The sequence below is a fragment of the Myotis brandtii genome, unplaced genomic scaffold (genome assembly GCF_000412655.1).
Source record: "Myotis brandtii unplaced genomic scaffold, ASM41265v1 scaffold486, whole genome shotgun sequence".
Classification (NCBI taxonomy): Eukaryota; Metazoa; Chordata; class Mammalia; order Chiroptera; family Vespertilionidae; genus Myotis; species Myotis brandtii.
The window spans coordinates 1,337,366-1,362,109 of NW_005368569.1; the positions used below are offsets into that span (position 1 = coordinate 1,337,366).

At 49.5% G+C, this 24,744-nt stretch overlaps 2 protein-coding genes across 4 annotated transcripts in view; both read left to right on the forward strand.

The window, feature by feature from the left end:
• The window catches only part of NUTF2 (nuclear transport factor 2), a 19,534-nt gene extending 469 nt beyond the window's left edge, over positions 1-19,065 (forward strand). The window contains exons 1-5 of one of the 2 annotated variants that reach the window (XM_014547842.1): positions 148-305; positions 12,367-12,494; positions 14,532-14,603; positions 14,687-14,785; positions 17,347-19,065. In XM_014547842.1, the coding sequence (XP_014403328.1) occupies positions 12,396-12,494; positions 14,532-14,603; positions 14,687-14,785; positions 17,347-17,460 (384 nt within the window). In that variant the 5' untranslated portion in view covers positions 148-305; positions 12,367-12,395 and the 3' untranslated portion in view covers positions 17,461-19,065. Of the gene's footprint in view, positions 1-147; positions 306-12,366; positions 12,495-14,531; positions 14,604-14,686; positions 14,786-17,346 lie in introns of those variants that run through there. The other variant, XM_005876416.2, reaches the window with a different exon arrangement.
• A 412-nt stretch (positions 19,066-19,477) lies between these two features.
• The window catches only part of EDC4 (enhancer of mRNA decapping 4), an 11,649-nt gene continuing 6,382 nt past the window's right edge, over positions 19,478-24,744 (forward strand). The window contains exons 1-7 of one of the 2 annotated variants that reach the window (XM_005876417.2): positions 19,478-19,783; positions 22,608-22,764; positions 23,152-23,263; positions 23,551-23,650; positions 23,904-24,093; positions 24,200-24,347; positions 24,436-24,540. In XM_005876417.2, coding sequence (XP_005876479.1) covers positions 19,702-19,783; positions 22,608-22,764; positions 23,152-23,263; positions 23,551-23,650; positions 23,904-24,093; positions 24,200-24,347; positions 24,436-24,540 — 894 coding nt within the window. In that variant the 5' untranslated portion in view covers positions 19,478-19,701. The remainder of the gene's footprint in view (positions 19,784-22,607; positions 22,765-23,151; positions 23,264-23,550; positions 23,651-23,903; positions 24,094-24,199; positions 24,348-24,435; positions 24,541-24,744) is intronic. The other variant, XM_005876418.2, reaches the window with a different exon arrangement.

Sequence of the window (24,744 nt, forward strand, 5' to 3'; positions counted from 1 at the left end):
CGCCGGTCCTCTGAGGCGGCGGCTGGGGGAAACACAGAGACAGCCAGGCTTCTCTCCAGGCGGTGCCGTGCACATGGCGGGAGCACCGGACTGCGCTAGGATGAGGTCTTTTTCTCTTGTCCAGACCATTCAGATGGGGCTCTCCGGGCTCCGCCCCGTCTGGCCTAACCCGGCCTGCCCGAGTCCCGCAAGTTCTGCAGGCTGGCCAGTGGGTCGACCCCAGCCCCACGTCCTGCTACCCACCTGCGAAGGATCCGGGGATGGGCAAGCGTTCGTTCTCCAGCCCACTCCGGAGTCAGCTTTGGGTAAGGGCGCCCGTCTGCTGCAGCCCGGGCTTAGGACTCGTACTCTGTTCCCGACCGTAGCCTGGCTGGGATATAGGATGCTTGTCTACAAGCCCGCTGGGGGTGCACGAAGCCTAACCCCCCTCCCAACGCTGGAACTCATCCGTAAGTTCTCCCGCGTGGAGGGGAGAGTCAAGTAACCTGGAGTTGGAGCGGGTTGCACGTGGGACTTCACCCCCGACCAGCCTAGGGAGATCTGGCCTGATGGGATGCGGCAGGTCCAGGCTGGATGGCTCAGCCCCCGCCCTTCTCTCTCTCAGTGACCAAGTTCCAGCTGTGGTGGGTTGGCCAGCCGGGTTAGTGGAGGAAGGGAGCCAAGGAGGTGAGGTTGGATGTCTGAGCCTCCAGCACATTATTAGACCTCCTCAGCACAGCCTAATCGTTATACCTGCCCCTCCCAGAGTTATGTGCCCTCCTCCCACAGAGGAGGAGGATTCCATAAGAATGGCGGTGATAAGGTGGAATTCAAAGAAGGAGGAAGTAGAATCCAGGCCTAAGGTCCATGAACCCAGTGCCAAACAAGACACTGGACTGGAAGCAGCATTGGGGGTGAATCACATTTGGGCTGCGGGGCTCAGATACAGACTCTGTGAGGCCTTCTGAAGCTTGGGTAGCGGACCTAGAGCTGAAAGCTTCAGGAAGCCAGATTTCCCTCACTTGCGTTCTCACTTCCCAACTGCTGGATTGATTTGTGAGCAGGCAGTAAATTGGTTGGGCTTTAGGAAATCACCCTTGATGGGCTCCAGTGACCCCTTGAGTTCTGGGAGAAGCGGAGCATCTAGCCATTGAGTAGACCTCAGGCTTTGTAAAGGTACTTCTGACTGAGTGGTTATATAAGGGACCTGTCCAGAGAAGACTATGGGATTTTGGGAAGACACAACTTGTCTAGCCTTCATTCCTCTGATCGGAAGTGTGGCTTTTGGGCCACAATTCTCTTAGAAGAGTTGAGTTAGGCCCATGGACCAGACAGAAAGTCTCCATCACTGGACTTTCCCCCCTTACAAGTGATTTTTTTCTGGGTCATTGGGCTTTAGCCTTGGAAGTTTCCTGCAGTTGAATTGCTCTATCTAGTCATTCTCCCTGGTTAGGGAGGACAGGCAAGGGTTAGACTTCTCTCTGAACTCAATCTTCCCAGTCGACCTCCTAGCACATGAGCACAGGAAAGTCAGGTTTATTCAGCAGGCTCAGAAGAGGCCTGCTTTGCCAGTGGATGTGGGCAATGGAGGGACTACCCACAGGACACACATAGGATCAATGTGGTGGAATCTCTTAGTGCTAAAAGCAGTTATTTCACGACTCTCTACATCAAGCATGTCAAAGCCCGCCAGCTGTGAGTTTGACATGCTTGCTCTACATTGTCTGGATTAGTTCTTTCTAGGACACAAGTTTCAGGTGAGCTGGGCTTGAGGCTATGGGTTAGTTTTGCACATTTTGAAGGCCTGGGTGGCTTGATCACAAGAATTTTCTACAAGGTTAAAAAGATACTGTTCTTCTCCAGAGTTGCATGGAAATAGGAATTCAGGCCCCTCCCTCTCATTCTAGTCCTTCTAGAACAGTGGTTCTCAACCTTCTGGCCCTTTAAATACAGTTCCTCATGTTATGACCCCCAACCATAAAATTATTTTCGTTGCTACTTCATAACTGTAATTTTGCTACTGTTATGAATCATAATGTAAATATTTGATATGCAGGATGGTCTTAGGCAACCCCTGTGAGAGGGTCGTTCGACCCCCAAAGGGGTCGCGACCCACAGGTTGAGAACCGCTGTTCTAGAAGTTCCCTATAACTTATGTGTCTGGAGTCAGCACACTATTGCTAGGCATCTTGATCCCCCAGAAGCCCTTGACCTTTCTGGAACTTGGCAAGCCATCTGGGTCTCAGAGATAAGAGAAGAACCCTGAGGTTCTCCAGAATCATTCTGCATCTTCTATTCTTTTTTTTTTTTCTTCTTATTTCAGAGAGTGGAAGGGAGAGGGAGATAGAAACAGCAATGATGAGAATCATCAATTCGTTGCCTCCTGCACACCACCTACTGGGGATCAAGCCGCAACCTGGGCATGTGCCTTGACTGAATCAAACCCATGCTCAACCACTGGGCGACTCCCACTGAGCTGCATCTTTTGTCTGATTTGGAAAGAGGCCTGGCACAGTGCATTTGGGATATGTCTACATAAGCATGGGAGCATGGTGTGAGGATGACTGGGTTCTGAATCAGCTCAAAACTAGGTTCCTGGGTGGCGTGGAGCCTTCCTCTCCACTCTGAGCCATGTCTCACTTTATCCTGTAGTCTTTATAGTTGGTGGGTTGGGATGGTGTGAATGATTTAAGAGATAGAGAATTCTCAAATCTTAGAACTGGAAGGCACCTTATATTAAAAAATTCTAGGATTTCCTTACTGAGGCATTAGTATCTTCCTTGAAATTATTTTTTTCTCCTTTCTCACCAATGATCAGTTTTATTCACCAACCATTCTTTTTTTTAAAATATATTTTATTGATTTTTCACAGAGAGGAAGGGAGAGGGACAGAGAGCCAGAAACATCGATGAGAGAGAAACATCGATCAGCTGCCCCCTGCAAGCCTCCCACCGGGGATGTGCCCACAACGAAGGCACATGCCCTTGACCGGAACCGAACCCGGGATCCCTGAGTCCACAGGCCGACTCTCTATCCACTGAGCCAAACCGGCTCTGGCGCAGCAACCATTCTTTGGGCCCTTTCTGTGTGTCAGGCTCTGGGCTGAGGCTGGAGGTAGAAAAATGAATCCTGTCCAGTCCTGGTGAAAGGGTATAATGTTGCTGTTTTGTGCTGAGGACTAAATTGAAGGGACCTACAGGGGCTCTTGGCCCTGCACAGAAGAGGGGGCTTCTGAATGATTAGAGCACTAAAGAGGAAAGGTTGTTAGTGAGTCCAATCTTTCAGTACACAGAGCAAGGTATACCTCCAAATGGTGGGCCCAGGAAGGTCTGGGGTCCCTTAGGCTGTGGCTGTTGAATCTACCTGCTGTCTTCTACAACCTGCTCTTAATCCCTCAGAACTCTGCTGGTAGTCTACCAGTGCCTGGGAGTTTCACCAGCTTTTTGTGCTCTGTGGCCTTCCTGTTATTCCCTGCCTGGAGTCTGGGTTTGTGGCTCCTGCCCCTTTCACTGAGATTCTCTTAAGGTCACTTTTATTAAAATGCCCAATGTTCCTGGAATGGTACCTATCAGGACCTCTTCCCTAAGTGAGACACAGAGGCACCCTCCCAGGATGAAAGGGAATAGTTCTTTTGGAGAGAGAGGGGTGGATCCAAAAAGTTGGGCAGGATTTCTATGGCTGGGGTTGAGCTGAACCTCTTTATGGGCTTTTTCCCCTCCTTAAGTTAATATTTTCTAGTGGGCCATTTGAGGATGCTTGTGTTTTGAATTGAATTTGAGTTGGCTACCCCTTCCCCAGCATTGAGATTCTGTGATTCTCTTGCTTTGACCATATGTGGCAGGAATTCTTGACTCCCTCCCTGAGGGAGACAGCAGAGTGTGGGTTATCACTGGAATAACTTCCAGGCCTTTGTGATATTCTGGTCAGCACCCTGACCATCAGTTCTGTGTGTGGGCACCTTCCCTCTTCTCACCCTATCAGCTGGAATGTGTCTTCCTCGAAAGAATCCTTTGTTCCGGTCTGGCTGTGACTAGGGAAGTGTCTTAGTGGCCAGGGAAAAGGGATGCAAGAGGGTCAGGGGTAGCTATGCTCCCTGGCCCCAGGGCTCCCATCGCTGGCTGAAGGAGAACTTCCTGTGACTGCCCTGGGCCTTATTCCTTATTTGTTGCTGGTATCTGCTTGGTGCCGATTCCCTAAGCTCTAGTCTGGAGAAGGGCCTACCTGGAGAAGGAGAACCCCTTTCAGGAGAGGAATGTTTCCAAGGTGCCTGGGAATTGAGGGCTGTTTGCCTCAGTAAACTGGGGGAATTCTGGAATGCTTGTTCCTTAAAGGTTCAGATAGGCCATCGGAGCTACTGGATCTCACCAGGACAGAAACTGCTGGCCCTGGAAGCTTGTCTGTGTACAGAGACATTGGTTCCACTTGCAGAGGTAGTTTCAGGCCCAGGAGAATGGAAGTTCTCACTTCTTCCTATGATGTAAACCTGCTTTGACCAGCTAAGCATGCACTCAGCGGCTTTCTGTCCTGAGGGCCGTGGAGCTTGCTGATTTCAGAGGACGTATATGCTTTTTGTTATTTAACGTTGGCTTTCAGCTGTTCCAGTCTAGGCCAATTTTGTGGACATTTTATTTTTATTTTTATTTATTTTTAAAATATATTTTATTGATTTTTTACAGAGAGGAAGGGAGAGGGATAGAGAATTAGAAACATCGATGAGAGAGTAACATCGAACAGCCGCCTCCTGCATACCCTCTACTGGGGATGTGGCCGCAACCAAGGTACATGCCCTTGACTGGAATTGAACCTGGGACCCTTCAGTCCGCAGGCTGATGCTCTATCCATTGAGCCAAACCAGTTAGGGCAATTTTGTGGACATTTTAATGCTGGCTATGCCAGTGGTCTTGTGCAGCCTTGAATTTGTTCTTAACCTCTTGGTTTCCTCATCTGCAGAGCGATGATAACCATACCAGCTCTATAGGCTTGTGAGGCTCAACAATGAAACACACAATGGTTTGGCTAACAGGAGGCATTCCCTCCACCATCCTGGGGACTCTACGTCCATCCCTTTATTACCCTGCTTATCTCAGTCCTAGGGTGGTGGCAGACGATGGGGGTGGTCACTTAGGTGCTTTAATCCACACTGGGGGATCCAAGTTCATGTGTACCTAACCAGCAAGTTCATAAGTGGGAGCTGGCTGGGTCAGGGGTTCCAGAGATCTCTGAGCCTCCTGGGAAATGGGAAGCTACTCAGGGACTGAGTAAGTGCAGAGCAGAGATCAGAATGCAGGTCTCAGATTCAGCTTCTGGGTTAGTCAGGGCAACCCAAAGGAGCCCTCCCTCTAGGCAGAAGAGGAAAAGGCCATCGGTGCTGGGGACACCTAGATCTCGGGGGAGGGGGGTCTGTTCTAAAATGGGTTTTGTCCTGGCCAGCCATTAGGGCAGTGATGGCGAACCTATGACACGCGTGTCAGAGGTGACATGCGAACTCATTTTTTTGGTTGATTTTTCTTTGTTGAATGGCATTTAAATATATAAAATAAATATCAAAAATATAAGTCTTTGTTTTACTATGGTTGCAAATATAAAAAAATTTCTATATGTGACACGGCACCAGAGTTAAGTTAGGGTTTTTCAAAATGCTGACACGCCGAGCTCAAAAGGTTCTCCATCACTGCATTAGGGCATCAGACCTTGGCTAATTTCTAGACTTCAGGCAGGAGAGTGGTGACAAGGCAGTTGGCAGTCCTAGGTCAAGGCTTCTTAGCTTGACCTAGTGTTCACCTGGGACCTGACAGTGACTCTTTAGCGCAGAGTCCTGCTTTATATCCTCAGTTGATTACCCCTAACATCCCACAGTTATTGATGAGGCAACACAATGAGGGAGAGGAGGAGGAGGAGGAGCAGGCTAGAGGCCAGGCCTTTGAGCATGGGGTTGTGTGCCTGCTGTTTAACCACAGCTGTCTTTCAGGTGACTGACCAGGAACTTGGGAGTGAGAAGAGGGAGTTGGGGCTAAGCCTCACTTGCCACACGCCTCAGACAAAGGGTTGGGGCCAAGCCCCACTTGCCACACGCCTGACAACTAGGACAGAAAACGTAGGTGGAGGGGAAGTGGGTTACTTGGCCACTTAAATTGAGCAGGGTTTGCCCAGAACTACTCCTCCAGAGAAGGGCTGGCCTCAGCCCCGCCTCCTACACATTCACAGACTTAAATAGTTTTTGAGGGCCAAGCCAGGCACCATGGGAATAGAGATGCCCTGTTCAGGGACACAGAACATAAGCAAATACAGGGTGAGGCAAAAATAGGTTTACAGTTGTGAGTATGTGAAAGTTTATTCTTGTATTATTTTCCATACAAACAAATGGAGATCTACTTTTGCCCCACTCTGTATATAAGTGCAGTGACAAGTTCTAAGGAAATAACACAGGATGGTGAAATGAGTACCAGGGCAGCTATTTTTGGCTGCGTGGTCAGGGTAGGTATCTATGAAGAAGTGACATTTGAGCTGACACATAGGTGACAAGGAGCCAGGCACATAAAGATTTAGGGAAGAGAAGAGTGATCCAGGTAGAAAGATCAACAGTTGCAAACCCGTAGGGTGAGAACGGGCTTAGTATGTTCCAGAAACAAGAGAATACCAAGAGGCTGTAAATGAAGGGTGCGGGGAAGGGGAGGTGTCAGTGGCAGGAGACAAGGTTGGACAGCCAGGAGGGCAGGTCACCCATCGCAGGATAAGTGGTTCAGACTTTGTCAGTGGAGGGCCAGAGGACAGGACACACGGCACCCCTCACCATGAAATCAGAGGGGCAGCTTATTCCAGAACTGAAGAACAGGCACCCTGCAGTGTCTTCCTCTCTGGTGCAGTACACTGCATTTCCCCTCTCCCCCTGTAATTCACGGCTGTGCTCCTGGTTCTACATGTTTAAACCAAGGTTGACTCCCACCTGTTGTAGGAGTCCTTCCCAGCCTGTGTGCTTCAGGTCTGTTTAGGGCTTGGCAGAAAGTAGGCGTGAGTCATGGCTGCCATTGGTCTCGAGTTCCAGGACCTCGCTGTGAGCTCAGCACATCTGCTGGCATTCTTTGCAGGCCTCAGTAGTGGGCCCTCAAACATGGGAGCATCTTTCTGTGTATCAGTCTGGAGTTACTAGTAGTGACGTCCTCTTCCCCATCATTCCTGCCCCACGTTCAGCTTGGCCATGATCTCTCTGCTTTGCTGAGAGGGTAGAACAGGGTTGTGATTTTGAAGATTTGGGAAAACAGATCATCTATGAAAACACCTATTGTTTAGTGTGGAAATCTGCCTGGCGCCTTTGGAGGCAGAAGTCCTGCTTCAGGCCCACAACCTGTCTGAGAAAGCCAAGGTCAGAGAGGGGGGCTTCAGCCCTATGTGCTATTCATTTTTATCTTCAGAGCAGTTGTTGCTGGGAGTCCTGCCTCTCGAGTCCATCCAGTTCTACCATCTGTTAGGTTAGTGATCTTGAGCAAGTTACAGTTAGCTAATCTCATTGAGCCTCATTTTGCTCATCTCTAACATGGGTGTTGACTCAGGGTATTAGGGATAAGTGCATGTAAAGCCCTAAGCACATTTCTATACCTAATACCCATTAGTGAAAATGAGATGTTACCAGTTGGGCACTGCTATTTCAAGTTTTGTCCTTGGAAATACTGACTCAGAATTTGAGGATAAAAATGAAGTTTTTCTGTTGCCTAAAGGGATCCCCTGAGCCAGTGGTTTTAGCTTGGGGTCTATGATTGAACCTCAGGGAGTGTAAACAACCTGAAATTATTGAGAAGGCTGGGGCATCCTGCCGCTGTGCAGATTTATTGGGAGAGGTCACAGTTTTTGAGACATTCTTAGAGGGTCTTTGCACCCACAGAGACCTAACAGTCAGTGAAGGATGATGCTCAGTGGGCAAGAGGTCATTGAGGTCATTTCTGTTCCTTGAGGAGCCTGGCCTCGGTCAGCCTGCGGACTATTGGCGTGGTCAGCGGCCCTCTTGAAAGAGCTGTAGGAGAAGCCGTCATGAAGGTCAGTCCCTATCTGATGTGAGGCTGCCTCTAGGCCTTGGCATTTTGTTTCTTTCCAGGCTGTTCTTTCTTCAATAACTGTATTAGAAACAAGGTTTAGGGCTTACTGACCATCCTGGCGAACATCCTCCCTGCCTGGCCCAGACCCCTCCCCTGTGTTTCATGGAGATGGGAGGGAAGCTCTGCGCCCTGCTTCTTTTTCTGGGTTTAGGAATGCTGTCTCCTGGCCGTGAGTTGAAAACTTTGTGGGAGGTTTAGAATCAGAAACTATAAGTCCTGTAATTTGCTGGGCCATGCTCTGTATAGGGAGGTTGGGGGTGCAGTAAGAACCTTTCTGGAACCCTCACAGCCTAGTATTTAGGTGGAGGAGTGTTTAGCTCAGGAGCCTGCTTGGCATTTTTAAATCAAAGGCCTCAATCCACATAATTGTGTTTTTTTAAATAATTATCTATCTAGATAGATAGATAGATAGATAGATATATTAACATTTTTTAAAAATATATTTCTTTATTGATTTCAGAGAGTAAGAGAGAGGAAGAGAGAGATAGAAACATCAGTGATGAGAGAGAATCATTGATTGGCTGCCTCCTGTACACCCCCTACTGGGGATCAAGCCCGCAACCCAGGCATGTGCCCTTAGCCGGAATTGAACCTGGGATCCTTCAGTCCGTAGGCCGATGCTCTGTCCACTGAGCCAAACTGGCTAGGGCTATAATATATTTTTATTGATTTTAGAGAGGAAGTGAGAGGGAGAGGGAGATAGAAACATCAATGATGAAAGAGAATTATTGATTGGCTGCTTTCTACAAGTCCCACATTGGGGATCGAGGCTGAAACTTGGTCGTGTGCCCTGACTGGGAATCGAACCCATGACCTGCTGGTTCATTGGTCGACACTCAACCACTGAGCAACACTGGCTGGGCTCCACATAGCTTTGAAGGTTTCTTCTCACACTTTCTGGAAAACCCTGAGCTGTCCTCGGTGTGTTGCCATGGGTTTGCCCATGGAGTTGGAGCTCAACATTGGAGTCTGGGAAGGAGTCTGTCCCTAAATATGTGGAGATCTGAATAGTGACTTTAAGGAAGAGCAGAGACTGACCAGGCAGATGAGGGGAGGGAAGACAACATGATGGGCAGGCACTTGGTGAGTTCTGGTGTATTTGTGTGTGGAGCTGGATTGAGGTAGGAAAGAATGGTTGGAGAGGCAAAGACAGGTGTGGCTGGCCACCTGTGTTGCTTGGGGGTTTAGCCTTTAATTCAAAGGCTAGGGTGGTGCTATAGGGGAGGGACATGGCCAGCTTTGTTGTTTAGAGCTCAGGATGCAAAGGAGCAGAAAGAAAGGCACTGACCTTGCCCAGCTGGGTGTGGCTCAGTGGTTGAGCTTAGACCCAGGAATCGAGAGGTCACTGGTTCGATTCCTAGTCGGGGATATGCCAAGCTTGTGGGTGTGCAAGGGGCGGCTGATCAATGGTTCTCTCTCATCATTGATGTTTCTATCTCTCTCCCCCTCCCTTTCTCTCTGAAATCAATAAAAATATGTATTTTTATAAAAGCATTAGCCTTGACCAGAGGACCCAGTGTCAGCACAGTTGTACTGGATGAACTTGGAACAGGACTCCACACATCAATGAACCTGTTTTCTGACCTGTTAAGCCAATTGACAGTGAACTCTGACCACATGGCTATTGTGGCCATTACATGGAAATAAATAAGTCATGGTCAAGCAGACCTTGAATGACATTGGTATTGGCATCAGGAGCCCTGCTTGCCATTTTTTAAAAACATATTTTTATTGATTTCAGAGAGGAAGAGAGATATATATAGAAACATCAATGATGAGAGAGAATCATTGATCAGCTGCCTCCTGCACACCCCCCCCCACCGGGGACTGAGCCTGCAGCCTGGGCATGCGCCCTTGACTGGAATCGAACCCAGGACCCTTCAGTCTGTAGGCCGACACTCTATCCACTGATGCAAACCAGCTAGGGCCCTGCTTGCCATTTTTAAAGCAAAGGCCTCAATCCACATAGTTTTGAAGGTTTCTTCTAACACTTTCTGGAAAACCCTGAGCTGTCTTGTTCCTCAGGAGAGTTCCCTCTTTCTTGCCTTGCCCCACCAGACCGAAGGACTCTTCTGTCCCTTTACTCCACCCTCTTCACTCCACCACTACTTGTGCCAAGTAGTTTTTGTATAGCAAATTATCACATCACTAAGAACAATATTGAGAAGAGAAAAAAACACTGACACACTTCCTCTGCCTCACTGACCCACAATGTCAGCACTTTTTTTGTCTTTGGATCATCTTCTAACCTTCTTCTCACCTTCCATCTCTGCCTTCCCAGTTTCCTGCCCTTATCTCTTTTCCTTTCCCCAGACATTTGCTTATGCTGTTTATTCTGATTAGCATATTCTTTCTCCGAGACCTTCCCTTAGGGCTGACCAGCCTTGCTAAGGGCAGGAGAGATGGCCCTCATCCATTCCTTCACCTATCCCGCTGCCCCAGAGCTCTCAGGGGCTGGGGATGTCATCTCGCGGGTAAGGTGTAGTGGGGTTGGGCTGCAGTGAGTGAGCTAAGCACAGTGAATACTAGGATAGAAGGGGCAGAGATATGGAGGGCTGTGCCTTGCCTCAAGTAATCCCCAGTTTGTGTGTAAGTACCCCTTGGAAATGTGACCAAGACAACACAGCTGAGACTAGCTCTTGGTCCTACGCTTTTCCTACTTGTTGATTTGTTTCTTGGCAGAGTGTGAACTGGGACATACCTTGTGTTCCTGTGTAACAGGCGTGGCCCGGTACAAGTTCTCTCCTCTGCTTTTTTTAGACTTTCCTGGACATTTCTTAGTCATCCCACCACTGAGCTGCTATTTTTAGTGCCACCACCTCCTAGGGGACCTAAAATAAAGCTGGCTCAGCTTCCTGGCTCCTCATTGGCTGGAGTGTTGGTCACAGGCTAGAAGATTGGCTGGATTGAGGATAAACTACTGTCCCTCTACACTGTCCCTCTTCACTGGCTCCTTTGGCCTTAGGTGAGGTCACAGGGACTGGAGTGACTTAGCACTTACCACACTGAGCTGAAGGCTTGACCAGGTTCCTTTAATGAGGCTTCACAACCACTGGGTTCCACCTTCATTTTATTGGAGGAGGAGGAGGAAGAGGCTAAGGCCCTAAGAAAGGTAGTGACTTGCATCACCTCCTACCACTATTAATGGTTGTCTGCCAGGGTTGAACCCACCTTCTCACTGCTTTGGTTTAGAGTCGTGTTATCAGGAGAGAGGGGCTGGCTCCTCTAAAATCAGACCACTATGGAACAACACATGGGTCTGCTGTCATGGGATCCTGCCGTGAGATGTGGACCTCCTTACCCAGGAGGGGCCTAACAAAGCCAGAGTGATTCTCTCATCTAACACCCTGGAGGCGTGGTGTCTATAGCTGGGAGGGTGCTTCCTCTTCCCCTCAGAAATTAGAGAGGGACAGCCCCTTCCTAACGGAGGGAGTGCTGAGGGATGGGAGATTTGAAGAGATGAAATGTTTCCCCCACATAGCTTCCATTTCCCCTCCCCACATCCCTCATCTATTACTTTGTGCTCCCCTGAACTCGTCCCTATCTCTGAAGTAGGCAGGGGTCACCCCCATCAATGAAGAAATGCCCCAGAAAGGGCCAGGCATTACCTGGCCTCGAAGATGTAAATTGCCCCCTTTAAGACTAAGGCGAGTCTTTTGCTGTTTTTGTAGCAAGTGGGGCCTTGAAGAGCCATCTTCCTTCCATCTCACTGGGTCTTCCTCCACCTGCCAGTAAAGCACTGGGGCAATGTTCAGGCACCGAGGGCTGAGTCCCAGCAGGACAAGGAGGGAACCTGAGGGCTGTACTAGAAGACACTTTTCACACAGAAATCTATAGTTGCTGGCCTGCAAAGTGGGAAGAAGAGCACTAACTTTTGCCTTGCAGGTTGTTGAGAGGATTAAATGAAAAGCTATGGGGAGACTGCTTAGCTCCTCCCTAAAGATCCATCCCCTTATTGGGCATTGAAGTACCTGTTCTGACCTTCCTTTGTCCTGGCTCCCCCTTCAGTACCCATCCCGGGTGCTCCACGACCCTGGCACCTCTCTGTCTCATCAACCAGAGCTCCACAAAGGAGAGGCTGAGTCTGGTCCACCTCTGGGCTCCCAACACTGGTCTGTACTGGGAGAGGTCTCCTACTAGTTCGCTGGGGCCTCTCCATGTTCCCTGTGTGAACAAATCAGCAAAGGATGTCTTGCTCGAGGAGGCCAGGGAGGGTTGGGGGTCAGTGAAGAGACAGCAGCTGGCTACATCCTGGTCCGGCAGTACCAACGCTTTCCTCCCTGTCTTGCTGGTCTTGCAGGTTTCAACGAGGCTGGGTGACGCTCCAGAATGGGAGACAAGCCAATTTGGGAGCAGATTGGATCCAGCTTCATTCAACATTACTACCAGTTATTTGATAACGACAGAACCCAACTAGGTGCAATTTACGTAAGTCTCAGCTCTAGAAAGGTGACCCCAGGGGATTAGTTCAGGTGTGTTTGGCCACTTTGTCCAGGTCACAAATTCTGGAAGCCCTCATTGGATTTGGCTGCACCCTTCTGAGCTCCCCATGGGACATGGGCCTGAAGTCTGGTCCAGCTACCTGGTTTACACATTCCCTTCTGTCATGTTCCACAAAGTAAGCATTCTGGTACCCTGGGCAGGGTGTTCTAGGCTGGCCATCCATGGTTCTGGAAGTGCCAGTGTTCTAGAGCAGGTGGCAGCAGACAGAGGCTAGGGCTCACGGTGCCTTCTGGAAGTAGCAGCCATGAGCGTCGTCAGTGCAAAGCTGTGTTCTGGAGGCCCCAGGTCTGGCTTCCTTTTGGAGACCAAAAGTGCCTGAATGCTCGTGGGAAACAAATGGGTTAACCCAGAGAGACTAGTATGTCCTTTGAGAAACCCTTCTGCGCAGGCATTGTTTGCTGCTATTTTAATGGAGATCACATATACCAAGAGCTACTTGTATTTGACCTTCCCAAGACTTGGTCAAAGAAATATGATTGATCAGGCCTTGCCTAGCAGGTCTGCCCAGGATAAGAGTGATAGGAGTCATCCAGCATAGCCTCAGAGCCTGACTGGACTGTGGCAGACTCCTGTCTTTCCCTCCAAAGAGTCAGGGTTCATTCAGAAATTTTGGAGAAAAGAAAGGGCTCTCACCAGTGGAGGACCAAATCCAGCACAAGTATTATTTGATTGTCATCATCATAGATCAAGAATTTAAATAAAAAGCTTGAACTAGTTTGACTTTGGGATCTTTGCCTTGTTGCTTCTTTATTTATTTATTTTTTAAATATGTTTTATTAACTTTTTATAGAGAGGAAGGGAGAGAGATAGAGAGCTAGAAACATCGATGAGAGAGAAACATCAATCAGCTGCTTCCTGCATGCCCCCTACTGGGGATGTGCCCGCAACCAAGGTACATGCCCTTAACCGGAATCGAACCTGGGACCCTTCAGTCCGCAGGCTGAGGCTCTATCCACTGAGCCAAACAGGTTAGGGCTAAATAATCTTTATTGATTTGAGAGAGTGCGGGAGGAAGGGAGAGAGATAAATATTGATTTGTTGTTCCACTTATTTATGTACTCGTTGATTGATTCCTTTTTTTTTTACTTTTTTTTGGTTGTTGTTCATTGGTTTATTCTTGTATGTACTTTGACCAAAGATCAAATTCCCAACCTTGGTGTATTGGGATGACCTCTAACCAACTGAGCTACCTTGTCAGGGTGCCTCGTTACTTCTTAGCTTCAATTGAAGGATGCCTGACCCAGAAAAGAGAGTTAGCAAAGTCCTAAAAGTACACTTTATGCATGTCATTTTATATAATCCTCAGCATATGGTCCCCTTTGAAAATCAGGAAACTGAGACTTGGAAAAATAAGTAACTTGTGTAATGTCACAGCTGGTAAATAGCAAAGGCATTTTGAGTTCTGCCCCTGAAGGCAGTGGCAGGGAAGATCTGGAAGGGAGGGGCAAAGCTAGTGGGTTGCCTTGGGAGGCCTTGTCAATGTCCATCTCTCCTTGACCACGTGGGAGCTCCCATGGAAAGGGCCTCAGTGGAACTCAGCCTAAGCTCTATAGATGGTGATAAACATAAAATGTTTTCAAATTATTTTTTATGATTTCTCTGGGACTGGTGCTGATTGACCGCACAGTAGGATGGCTTTTGGCTGAGCTTTGTCCATATATGGTTAACCTGGGGTTCATGTATATAAGAGGTCAAATGACTTGAATAAAAACCTCAAAATGGGCTAGTTTAATAAGTTTATATTTTGTTAGTTTTTAGAGCCTGAGCTCTGGGATGATGGGGTATAATTAAAGTTAGTAGTAGTGTAAAGTTTAGAAGCTATCCTCAGTTTCCTTTGTTACAGGCAGGGAAACTGAGGCGTGAACTCATTCCCCCAAAAAGATTTACTTTTAGGGTCTTTTCAGGACCTCAGAGATACTTTTGGTGCTCTGAGACCCTGACCTCAGGTTTTCTGGTTTTCAGATTGACGCATCATGCCTTACGTGGGAAGGACAGCAATTCCAGGGGAAAGCTGCCATTGTGGAGAAGTTGTCTGTAAGTAAGAGCCAGGGTGGGGCTGGCTGCAGGCATCTCCTTCCCTGCTGGCCCCAGCTCACTACCCACCCTTTCTCTTGCAGAGCCTTCCGTTCCAGAAAATCCAGCACAGCATCACGGCACAGGACCACCAGCCCACGCCAGATAGCTGCATCCTCAGCATGGTTGTGGGCCAGCTTAAGGTAACAGTGCTGCTAGGGAGAAGTGGGCGGGCAGAGGAGATTCCCCCGCTCCTGCCTTCCCTGTGATGTGATCTGCTTATCAAGGGACACCCAGACAGAGTGACTGTCTAGAGTTGTGCTGTTCAATATAACAGCAACCAGCCACGTGTGGTAATTTTTTTTTAATTTAAAGACATTTTATTGATTTTTAGAAAGAGAGAAAGGGGGAGGAGAGAGAGAGATTTATGTGAGAGCAAAACTTTGATCTCCCCCCCCCCCCCCCCCCCCATGTTCCCCACAACCAAAGCACATGCCCTGACAGGAAATTGAACCATCAACCTTTCGGTACAAGAAGGATGCCCAACCAACTGAGCTACACCAGCCAGGGCCACATGTGGTCATTTTAAAATTACATTAATTAATTAATTACATTAAATAAGATGTAGTTCCTCAGTTACACTAGCCATATTTCAAGTACTCAGTCACTATGGCTGCCTATTGGACAACAGACATAGAACATTTCTGTTATTGCAGAAAGTTCTAGTGGACAGCACTGATTTAGAGCCTTTTTGGAAAAGGGACAAGAGGTATAGGAGCAGGATGAGGCTGTGGTGCCAATCCACTGGGCCTTCATATTACCCCAAGGTGTAGGTGGGCCTTCTGTAGGCAATAGACCCTGGACCGGCAAGCTGGGTGCCAAGTAGCAGTCCCCTATTGGAGTCCATGCTGCCACTCCCAGAGCTGGCTGCTGACTCCTCTACCTGCTGAGCAAAGCAGGTTTTGGAAACTCCTGCATCTCTACATTTTCCCCTTCTCCTTAAGACTGTCATCTTCAAAATCTTCCTGTGGCCCCTCAGCACCTCCACCCCAAGAACTCTCCCAGAATCTCCTACCTCTTGTGCTTGAGCAAACTGAAGCCAGATTCTTGGTTTCTAAAAAGCCTCTCTTCCTTCCCAAAGCGGAACAACCTTGACAAAGTCCCAGTGTCCTAGGACTATGTCATGATGCGGCTCAGAATAACAGTCCCTCTCCCTAAGCTAGCCAGAGTGTCTATACAAGGGTTGAGGGAGGGGTTCCCAAGGCTCTGCGGTGGACTCACCTGACTTCTGGTCTGGACTTCCCCATCAGTTTTTCCTGCCTGTCCAAGATGCCCTGCCCAGACTCTATGCTCAAATAGGTCCTTGGGCCCAGCTGGTGTGGCTCAGTTAGTTGAGCGACATCCTGTGCACCAAGAGGTCACGGGGTTTGATTCCAGGTCAGGGTACATACCCAGGTTGCAGGCTTGATCCCCAGTAGGGGGCGTGCAGGAGGCAGTTGATCTCTTACTGATGTTTTTATCTCTCCCTGTACCTTCCGGCTCTCTCTCAAAAAATAAAAGTTGCCCTAACCAGTTTGGCTCAGTGGATAGAGCGTAAGCCTGCAGACTGAAGGGTCCCAGGTTCGATTCCGGTCTAGAGCATGTACCCAGTAGGGGATGTATCCCTCTCCCTTTCTGTAAAAAAAAAAAAAATCAATAAAAAATATTTTTAAAATATATAAAAGTCACTAAAAATATATTTATAAAAAACAGACCCTTAGGACAGCGGTTCTCAACCTGTGGGTTGCGACCTTTTTGGGGGTCGAACGACCCTTTCACAGGGGTCGCCTAAGACCATCGGAAAACACATATATAATTACATATTGTTTTTGTGATTAATCACTATGCTTTAATTATGTTCAATTTGTAACAATGAAATTGGGGGTCACCACAACATGAGGAACTGTATTAAAGGGTCGCGGCATTAGGAAGGTTGAGAACCACTGCCTTAGGAGGTCCAGGCGGCCCAGTGTCCACTTTCCCAGGCTGGGCTCCGTAAGCAGTGCCCTTTCCTACATGGTTTCAGGTTCTTCTGTTTCTGTCCATCTCTAAGCCATCAAAAGACTGATTTGCTTCCTTGCGGATAATTCCCAGAAAAACCAGTGATGTTAGAGACAGCACTGATTAGTAATTAGCTGAGCTCCTACCTCATCCTGGTCTGCAGTTTAGCTGGAGGTCTCTTTTCTGTTTTCAACAGATCACTGATGGCGGTGCTTTGTGTTTTTCCCCTAAAGAGCTGTGATCATAGCAGTGTGAACTCAGTTTTGAACCTTTTCTCATGTATGTGGCCACAGTCATCATTAGCAGTTGCTTCTCCTGATTGGATTAACTAATGCAATCCGTTCATGAAGGGGTAGTATGAAGGCCCAGTGGCTTGGCACCACAGCCTCATCCTGCTCCTATCCCTCTTGCCCCTATACCTCTTGGCACTAAGAGTGTTTAGTTTATAGATAATATAAATTTAGGAGGTGAGCGCTGTATAAGTCTTTCAGGTTGGTCACTTGTGCCCAGAGTCATGGGCTTAGAGGCAAGTGTGTTCTCTGTACTTTTGCAGTAGCTAATTGGTGAATTGTTCTGCAGTTTAAGTGCAAATAGCAGTGTGAGCTGCCATATATAAGCCTTTATGTGTTCAGTGCAGTGTTTCATACATTGAAGCAATTCTCATTCGCGAGTATTCCTTGTCTCTACATGGCCCCCTTACTGAATTATTTATCTCTCCTTACAGGCCGATGAAGACCCCATCATGGGGTTCCACCAGATGTTCCTATTGAAGAACATCAACGATGCTTGGGTTTGCACCAATGACATGTTCAGGCTTGCCCTGCACAACTTCGGCTGACCTCCTCCCAGCCAGGCACTCATGCTGTTTCCTCCTCCCTCCTCTTCCAGATACTATTCACACTCCTCCAGATGCTCCAAATATCATACACAAATGAGCAGGACCGAGGTGGGAGTGGGCGCAGTGCGCTGCTGCTACCTAGGTATTGTGCATGATGTTTGGACGCTAGACTAGTTACATCTGACAGGAGAAGTTTGTGTTGTACCAGCGCATGCCTTGGAAAGACTTAAGTAATGCAAAAGGTTGTCTTTTTTTTTTTTTTTTTTAAATCTACTAACAAGTTGCTCTAGTAACCCAAAGAAGTGAAGGAGAAAGCAGCTGCCTCACCGTCCAGATATTGATTTGTTCAGATGTTTCAATGCCTCATGATACAATAAAACCACAAAAATTTTCTTAACAGTTCAAATTGTTTTAATTAGTTTAATAGTTGGCTGGGCATCTATAACTACCCTGCCCCATTGGCTGTCTCATGTCTCACTCTCACGTCTCTACCCCAACTTAGCAATACCTACTGCAAGGAGAAAACTGCTGAAGCAGCATCCCCAGCTAGTTTCTGTCAGAAGCCCAGGGCATAGTGTTGCCCTTCCCAACAACCCACCTGGTCTTGGGACAGTGAGCTGCAGACAGGGAGAGCTCACGCCTGGCCTGAAGTTTCCCTTGCACTGAAGCCTCTGCAGTCAGTTCTGATACCTCCTGTGACCTCTACACTGGTTAGGGTCAGGGCTCTAGTAACAGGACAGGTGACTCAGAATCCTACAACATGGAGACGCCTTGGCAAAAATGGCCCATCAGGTTCAGACCCTCTGAGCAAAAGTTTGAGGGAGAGGGGCCTATTTTATCCCCAGAAGGGTTAGGATCACACAGGGTGTCCCCAAGCCAAGAACAGGGCAGTTCAAATCCTATACTACCTGCTTCGAGCAATGTGGTACAGTTCAGATCGTGTACCACATTGCTCAAAGGCAAGTGCCTATAGATACAGGCCTGGTTGGTTGAAGTATAGACTTAGAGCTATGAAAGAAGGCAATCTGAGTGAGGGATTTGTGCTCTAGGATTTCTCACCTTTCAGACCTTTCTGCAAGGCATCTTTAGGCCTATTCCCTTCCTCACACACAGCTTCTCACTGTCTTCAAATCCCTTAGCTATTGGGGCAGATTATGCTCCTCAGTTTTGGAGACAAAGGCGCCTTGCCCATGGCAAATCTAGCCCTGAGACCTGGTGGCAAGGTAGCAATCACAGGCTAGAACCAAACCCAGGACTTGGGCTGGTGCCCTGTTAGGGGTTTTAGGATTGGTGAGGGCACCACAGCTATGCCTGACATGTACCCCCCCCCCCCCCCTTTCCCTTACTTTCCCTTTACTGAATGGAGGCCAAGGACTTATCCAGATGCCCAGATGTTGCCTGGCTATACTGGGCACAAACTGGATGGTGTGCTGTTTGAGAGGAGAGTATCAGGAGATTTCAGTGGAACTCGTATCTAGGCTATGTATTTGAGGGGTGGGGGAGAGGTAGGTGCTTGCCTCTTAAACCACCTTGTATAAAATCTGCAATACAGCTTATTCCATGTACCTGTGCCTGAAATGTCTGCAATAAAGAGGTCTTTGTAAACTGGTTTCTTTCTTCCTGCCTGAGGGTACTAGGTTGGGCAATGGGGTGCTGGAGGGCTATTAGGGAACAATGTGATGTTTTTGGTGGGGCTATCCTGATCTTGCAATTCCTGGACCTTTTGACATCCTGGGTCCCCTCATTTCCTAAAGAGGAAAGCGAGGCCCCAGCTAATTCAGCTTCTTGTTGGAGAGGTCTGACTACAGCCTGAGTGGCAGAGTTGACCCGGTCCTAGGCCCATCATGAGTCCATGCCTTGGGAGTGGGCATGGACCCGGCGGGATATTCTGAGGCTAGTAGGGCTTCTGCCTCAACCCTGCGAAAAACTCTGGCCCCCGCTGGCACTTGTGGGGGATAGCGGAGGGAGACGGCTTCTGAAGGAGTGAGGCGTCCGCTCTCAGCCCGGAACCTTTCTTCTCCAGTCCGTGCAGATTCCGGGAGCCGAGGCTCGGCGGGCCGGAAGTGGAGGCGGTTGGTGGGATTGGAGGGTTTCAGGGGCTTGGTGCGGGCCGCGGTTTGTGCGGGTGGACCCATTGTAGTGACCGGCGTTCCGCATCTGGTCCCTGCGCGACTGTGTTCGGCTGGTGCGTGGCGGCAGCGAAACGAACGCGGCGCGTACAGGGCGCTTGTGGCTGGGCCTATGGCCTCCTGCGCGAGCATCGACATAGAGGACGCCACGCAGCACCTACGGGACATTCTCAAGCTGGACCGGCCCGCGGGAGGTGAGCCAAGACAGCGGGGGTGGGCCCTCGCCGAGGGGCAGAGGGGCGGCTCGAGCCAGGCTCGCCCTCAGGGCCTGCAGGCCCCTCCGGACCGGCTCTGCACCCTCCCGGCTGGTTGAGGGCAGACGATGGTTAGAGCGGTAAACTCCTAAGCATGTTCCCAGAAGGGCGCAGACCCCGGGGCGATCCCTCCCCACCCCAGCGCCGGGCCCTTTTGCCTCGTCCTTCAGCGTCTCGGCTGAAGGTGAGGTGAAGCTCCTTCTCTTAAGCCGCGGGGCCCCCTTGGTTTCCTGGCCCCAAAGCCTCTAGTGTTGCTGGTACTGATCTGAGTGCCCAACCCTTTTGCCGTAGTTCTGAGGCCTAGTCCGTGCTCTGTACGCTGAGTTCTGTGTCGAGACCTGGGCGCTGTGCTGCGGAGCTGTGGATCCCCTCTGCAACTTGCCCTTTCCTCTAAAATAGAGACTTTAGGCATGCTCTCTGAAACTTTTCTGGAGGAAAAGTGGCCGCTCCCAATTCTGTGTCCTCTCTGGGATTAAGGCAAATCACAGACTGCATGGCTCTGATTGAATTAGGCTACAAACATCCGCAAGCCCTGGTTCCTTTCCTTTCTTTTAAACTTTATTTGGGCTTGCAGTGATACTTCAGAGCTGCTTTTGCCCTCGGGGGTCTAAGGAAGGTGTAACATAATGCTGTTGAAAGAGAGGAGTGTTTGGGTATGTTGATGGGTACAGGGTGGGTGGGGTAGGGACCGGAGAGTGCCTGAGAACAGGTCTGAGAAAGGAGACAATGTTTAGGTTTTGTAGTATGAACAGTTTAGTAGTCAGGAAGGCATTCACAAAAAAGGAAACAGCATGTGTGAAGGTACCGAAGTTTCCTGGCAGGTTCAGCGACCTGTGAAGTTGTAGTGGTTGAAAGACCAGCTGTTGATGGTGGTTTAGGTGTGCAGTGTCCAGAGTTGAGAACTGGTGTTTCCTCAGACCCTGTTCTTTATTATTATTATGATTATTATTATTTATTTATTTAAATTGATTTCAGAGAGAGAGATAGAAACATCAAAGATGAGAGAGAGTCATTGATGGGCTGCTTCCTGCACATCCCCTACTGGGGATTGAGCCTGCAACCTGAACATGTGCCTTTGACCGGAATCGAACCAGGGACCATTCAGTCCACAGGCGGATGCTCTATCCACTGAGCCAAACCAGCGAGGGCCCTCAGACCCTGTTCTTAAACCTGCTGGGAGGCCCAGACTGGCTGCTACTGCAGCAGGCACTGGTGCTCACGCTGGGTGGGGTTAACTACCCCCTATTTCCTGAGAAAATCCATCTGCTGCCTGGAACCACTGAGCCCTTTGCACCAGGCCTGGAGTGTGCTCCCTTTACTCATGAGCTTGGCTTGGGCCTTTCATGCTCCTCAGCTGCTAGGTAGACTAAACTCCACGCAGGTTTGGTAGAGCCTGGCATGGCCAATCTTGTGCAGTTTGTTTGTCCTCATGATAGCCTTTTTGGGAGGGAGAGTGGTCAGCTTACCCCTGAGCAGCTCAAGTGGCTCTGATCCAAGTGAAGTGGCCTGGAGACTTTTTTTCTGAACTCCTTGTTTATTGATTGATGCTTGATTCTCCTGTTTGCCAAGGAGCTCTGGCTTGTCTCCTCTCATTGGAGGACCATATCAGACCCCAGACTTTTTTGTGCCTAGAAACTTGATGTGATCCAGAATGTGGAACCCTAGTCTCCTTGCCACCTGGGAGTTTTGGAGTGGTGTCAGAGTCTAGGAGGGTGCTTGAAACTCAGTGAATGGCAAACAACTAAAATGCTGTCTTTCCTGACTCAACACACTACCCCATAGTGTCTCTCTTCTTTGTCCAGCTCTTCATGTTCATTCATCCTGAGTTTACTTGCCCAGGGTAGCTTCTTCTAAGCCATTTCTCTGTGGGGCAGGCTCCTTTCTTCCATACTTCCACATCTTATCACTCCCCTTCCATGCCTTAGGAGCCCATCCTTTCTTCTCCAACCCCTGCCACTACCTCCGTCTAGGCCCTGGTATCTCTCACCCAGATTCTCAACTATTCTACGTACTGCCTTAGAGCAATGAGCCCTCTGGCCAGTGCTGACCATGTCACCTTCCCTTTAAAAACTCTTGTGGCTCTCATCGCCACAGGGAGAATCTAAGCACCTCACCCTCATACCTGATTCCTTAGGAGCCTTGTTTTCCCTTTATCCTTCCCATGTTTGTGTGTTCTAGCTACACTGGCTCTGATGGCAACTCTTCTATGAAATCTGTCCTGACCCTTCCCATGTCCTCCCTCACGCACACATAGTCCCTCTGTGTTGACATACTCGGGCCTGAGTATTAATTGGCCTTAGCAGTGGTTCTCAACCTTCTGGCCCTTTAAATACAGTTCCTCATTTTGTGACCCAACCATAAAATTATTTTCGTTGCTACTTCATAACTGTAATGTTGCTACTGTTATGAATCGTAATGTAAATATCTGATATGCAGGATGGTCTTAGGCGACCCCTGTGAAAGGGTCGTTCAACCGCCAAAGGGGTCGCGACCCACAGGTTGAGAACCGCTGCCTTAGAGGATCCTTGATGGCTTGCATCCCGCTCCCAAGTAGAAGAGCCTCATGCTCATCCTTGGTCCTGGTATACATTGGGTTCACCTTAAGTGTTATGGAATGAGAGATGAACAAAGGGCCTTCCTTCCCATAGACATATCTCAGTTGAGTGTTCCTGAGTACCTGATGGTTCTGGAGGGAGGCTCTGCAGGAAGAGAGGCCAGTAGGCAGGTGAAACAACCTCATGATAGTGGTCCTACCTGTCCTCAGGCCCCAGTGCAGAGAGCCAGCGGCCACCTAACACCTACAATGGTGACCTCAATGGGCTCCTGGTCCCAGACCCCCTCTGCTCAGGGGATGCTACTTCAGCAAACAAGCCTGGTCTCCGGTCCAAGCCATCCATTAACCTGCAGGAGAAGCAGGTCATGTGAGTACCTGGGAGATAATAGTGGTGGTGATGGTGTCTTTGGAGTGTCTGTTAGCTAAAGGCATGAGAGGCGGGGGGGAGAAGGGCTAGCAGCCTCTGCTGCTCCCACACTAGACGTCCTGGGTTGGAGCACTTAACCACATGGAGCTTGCCCTAGGATGAGGGGTGAGGACAAGCTCAAGGGCTTGGCCTGGATCTAAAGTTTAGGTGCCTGATTTAACATTCCCAAGGAGGGAGGTGAGCTACCGGTCTGGGGATCAGTGGACCAGAGCTGTGCACCTGGGATTGGACACCTTCCCCATGGTAGCTGTATCCTCTCCACATTCCAACCCTGCCTAGTGAAACTTGGGGTAAACAAGAGTCAAGCTTGTGCACTCCTCCCCGCAGCTGCCTCTCAGGAGATGACAGCTCTACCTGCATTGGGATTTTGGCCAAGGAGGTGGAAATTGTGGCCAGCAGTGACTCCAGCATCTCGAGCAAGGCACGGGGGAGCAACAAGGTACTAGGATGTTGTGGCATGTATGGTGGATGGGGCACAGTCTCTTCCTCTCCACTCTCATGCTGCCAGTTCCTATGGGGACCACCTTAACAGGTAGTATGCCCCAGTCTTAGGAAGCCAGGGTTGGCTACCAAGTCTCTGGGAATCTGGCCCCAGGAGTTGTGATTGGGTGGCTGGGCTTGCACATGCAGCCTCTGCTGTCCGCAGGGATGCTGGGGAGCACCTAAGCTCTGGGAAAGCTGCCCCAGCCCTTAGCTTCTACGACCTTCCTCACCCTTGGTTCTCAGGTGAAAATCCAGCCTGTCGCCAAGTATGACTGGGAGCAGAAATACTACTATGGCAACCTGATCGCTGTGTCCAACTCCTTCTTGGCCTATGCCATTCGGGGTGAGTTGGGTCAAGGAAGAGGAGGGAGGTGTTCTGCTGGAAGCTCCAGAGATGCAGATTCAGTGTAAGGCCACTCAGCCCACTCAGATGTTAGGGATACAATGGAAGTCTTGTCTCTGCCAGGCCTTGGGGAGCCAAGTGGGAAAACCAAGCTTGAGATTGGTGGTAACACTGAGGCGGGCAAGGGCAGAGCTTCTCTGCTGCTGCCTGGGCCTAGACACTCACTTATGGCCAACCCCTGTCCTGATTCCAGCTGCCAACAATGGCTCAGCGATGGTGCGGGTGATCAGTGTCAGCACTTCGGAGCGGACCCTGCTCAAGGGCTTCACAGGCAGTGTGGCTGACCTGGCCTTCGCACACGTCAACTCCCCGCAGTTGGCCTGCCTAGATGAGGCAGGAAACCTGTTCGTGTGGCACTTGGCTCTGGTTAATGGCAAAATTCAGTATCCTTTCCTTGGGATGGAATGGGGGGCTGAAAAAAGGTGGGCAGAGCTGGGGATGCCAGACACACTCATCATCCACTTGTCTAATCCTTAACACCCCACTTAGAGAAGAGATTTTGGTCCATATCCGGCAGCCAGAGGGTACGCCACTGAACCACTTCCGTAGGATCATCTGGTGCCCCTTCATTCCCGAGGAGAGTGAAGACTGCTGTGAGGAGGGCAGCCCAATGGTGGCCCTGTTGCATGAGGACAGGGTGAGGAGGCTGGGCATAGGGAGAGGGGGTGGATAGAGCAGTCATGGTGTGGACATGGGCTGAACACTCACCTCTCTCTACCCTCCAGGCTGAGGTGTGGAACCTGGACATGCTCCGTTCCAACCACAGCACCTGGCCCGTGGATGTCAGCCAAATCAAGCAGGGCTTCATCATGGTAAAAGGCCACAGCACAGTAAGCCTGCAACTGACTGCCTCCCTTCTCTTCCGCTTTTCTTATGTCTCTCATCTATTCCTCATACCCATAGCTGCTCAGATAGCTTTACTGGCATTCTGCCCATGGGGACGCGGATCACAGAGTAACCTTTACTTGGGGAGCTCATGCCTAATGTGCACCCCATGGGTCTAGTCTTCTTTATAACCCCCCCCCCCCCCCCCC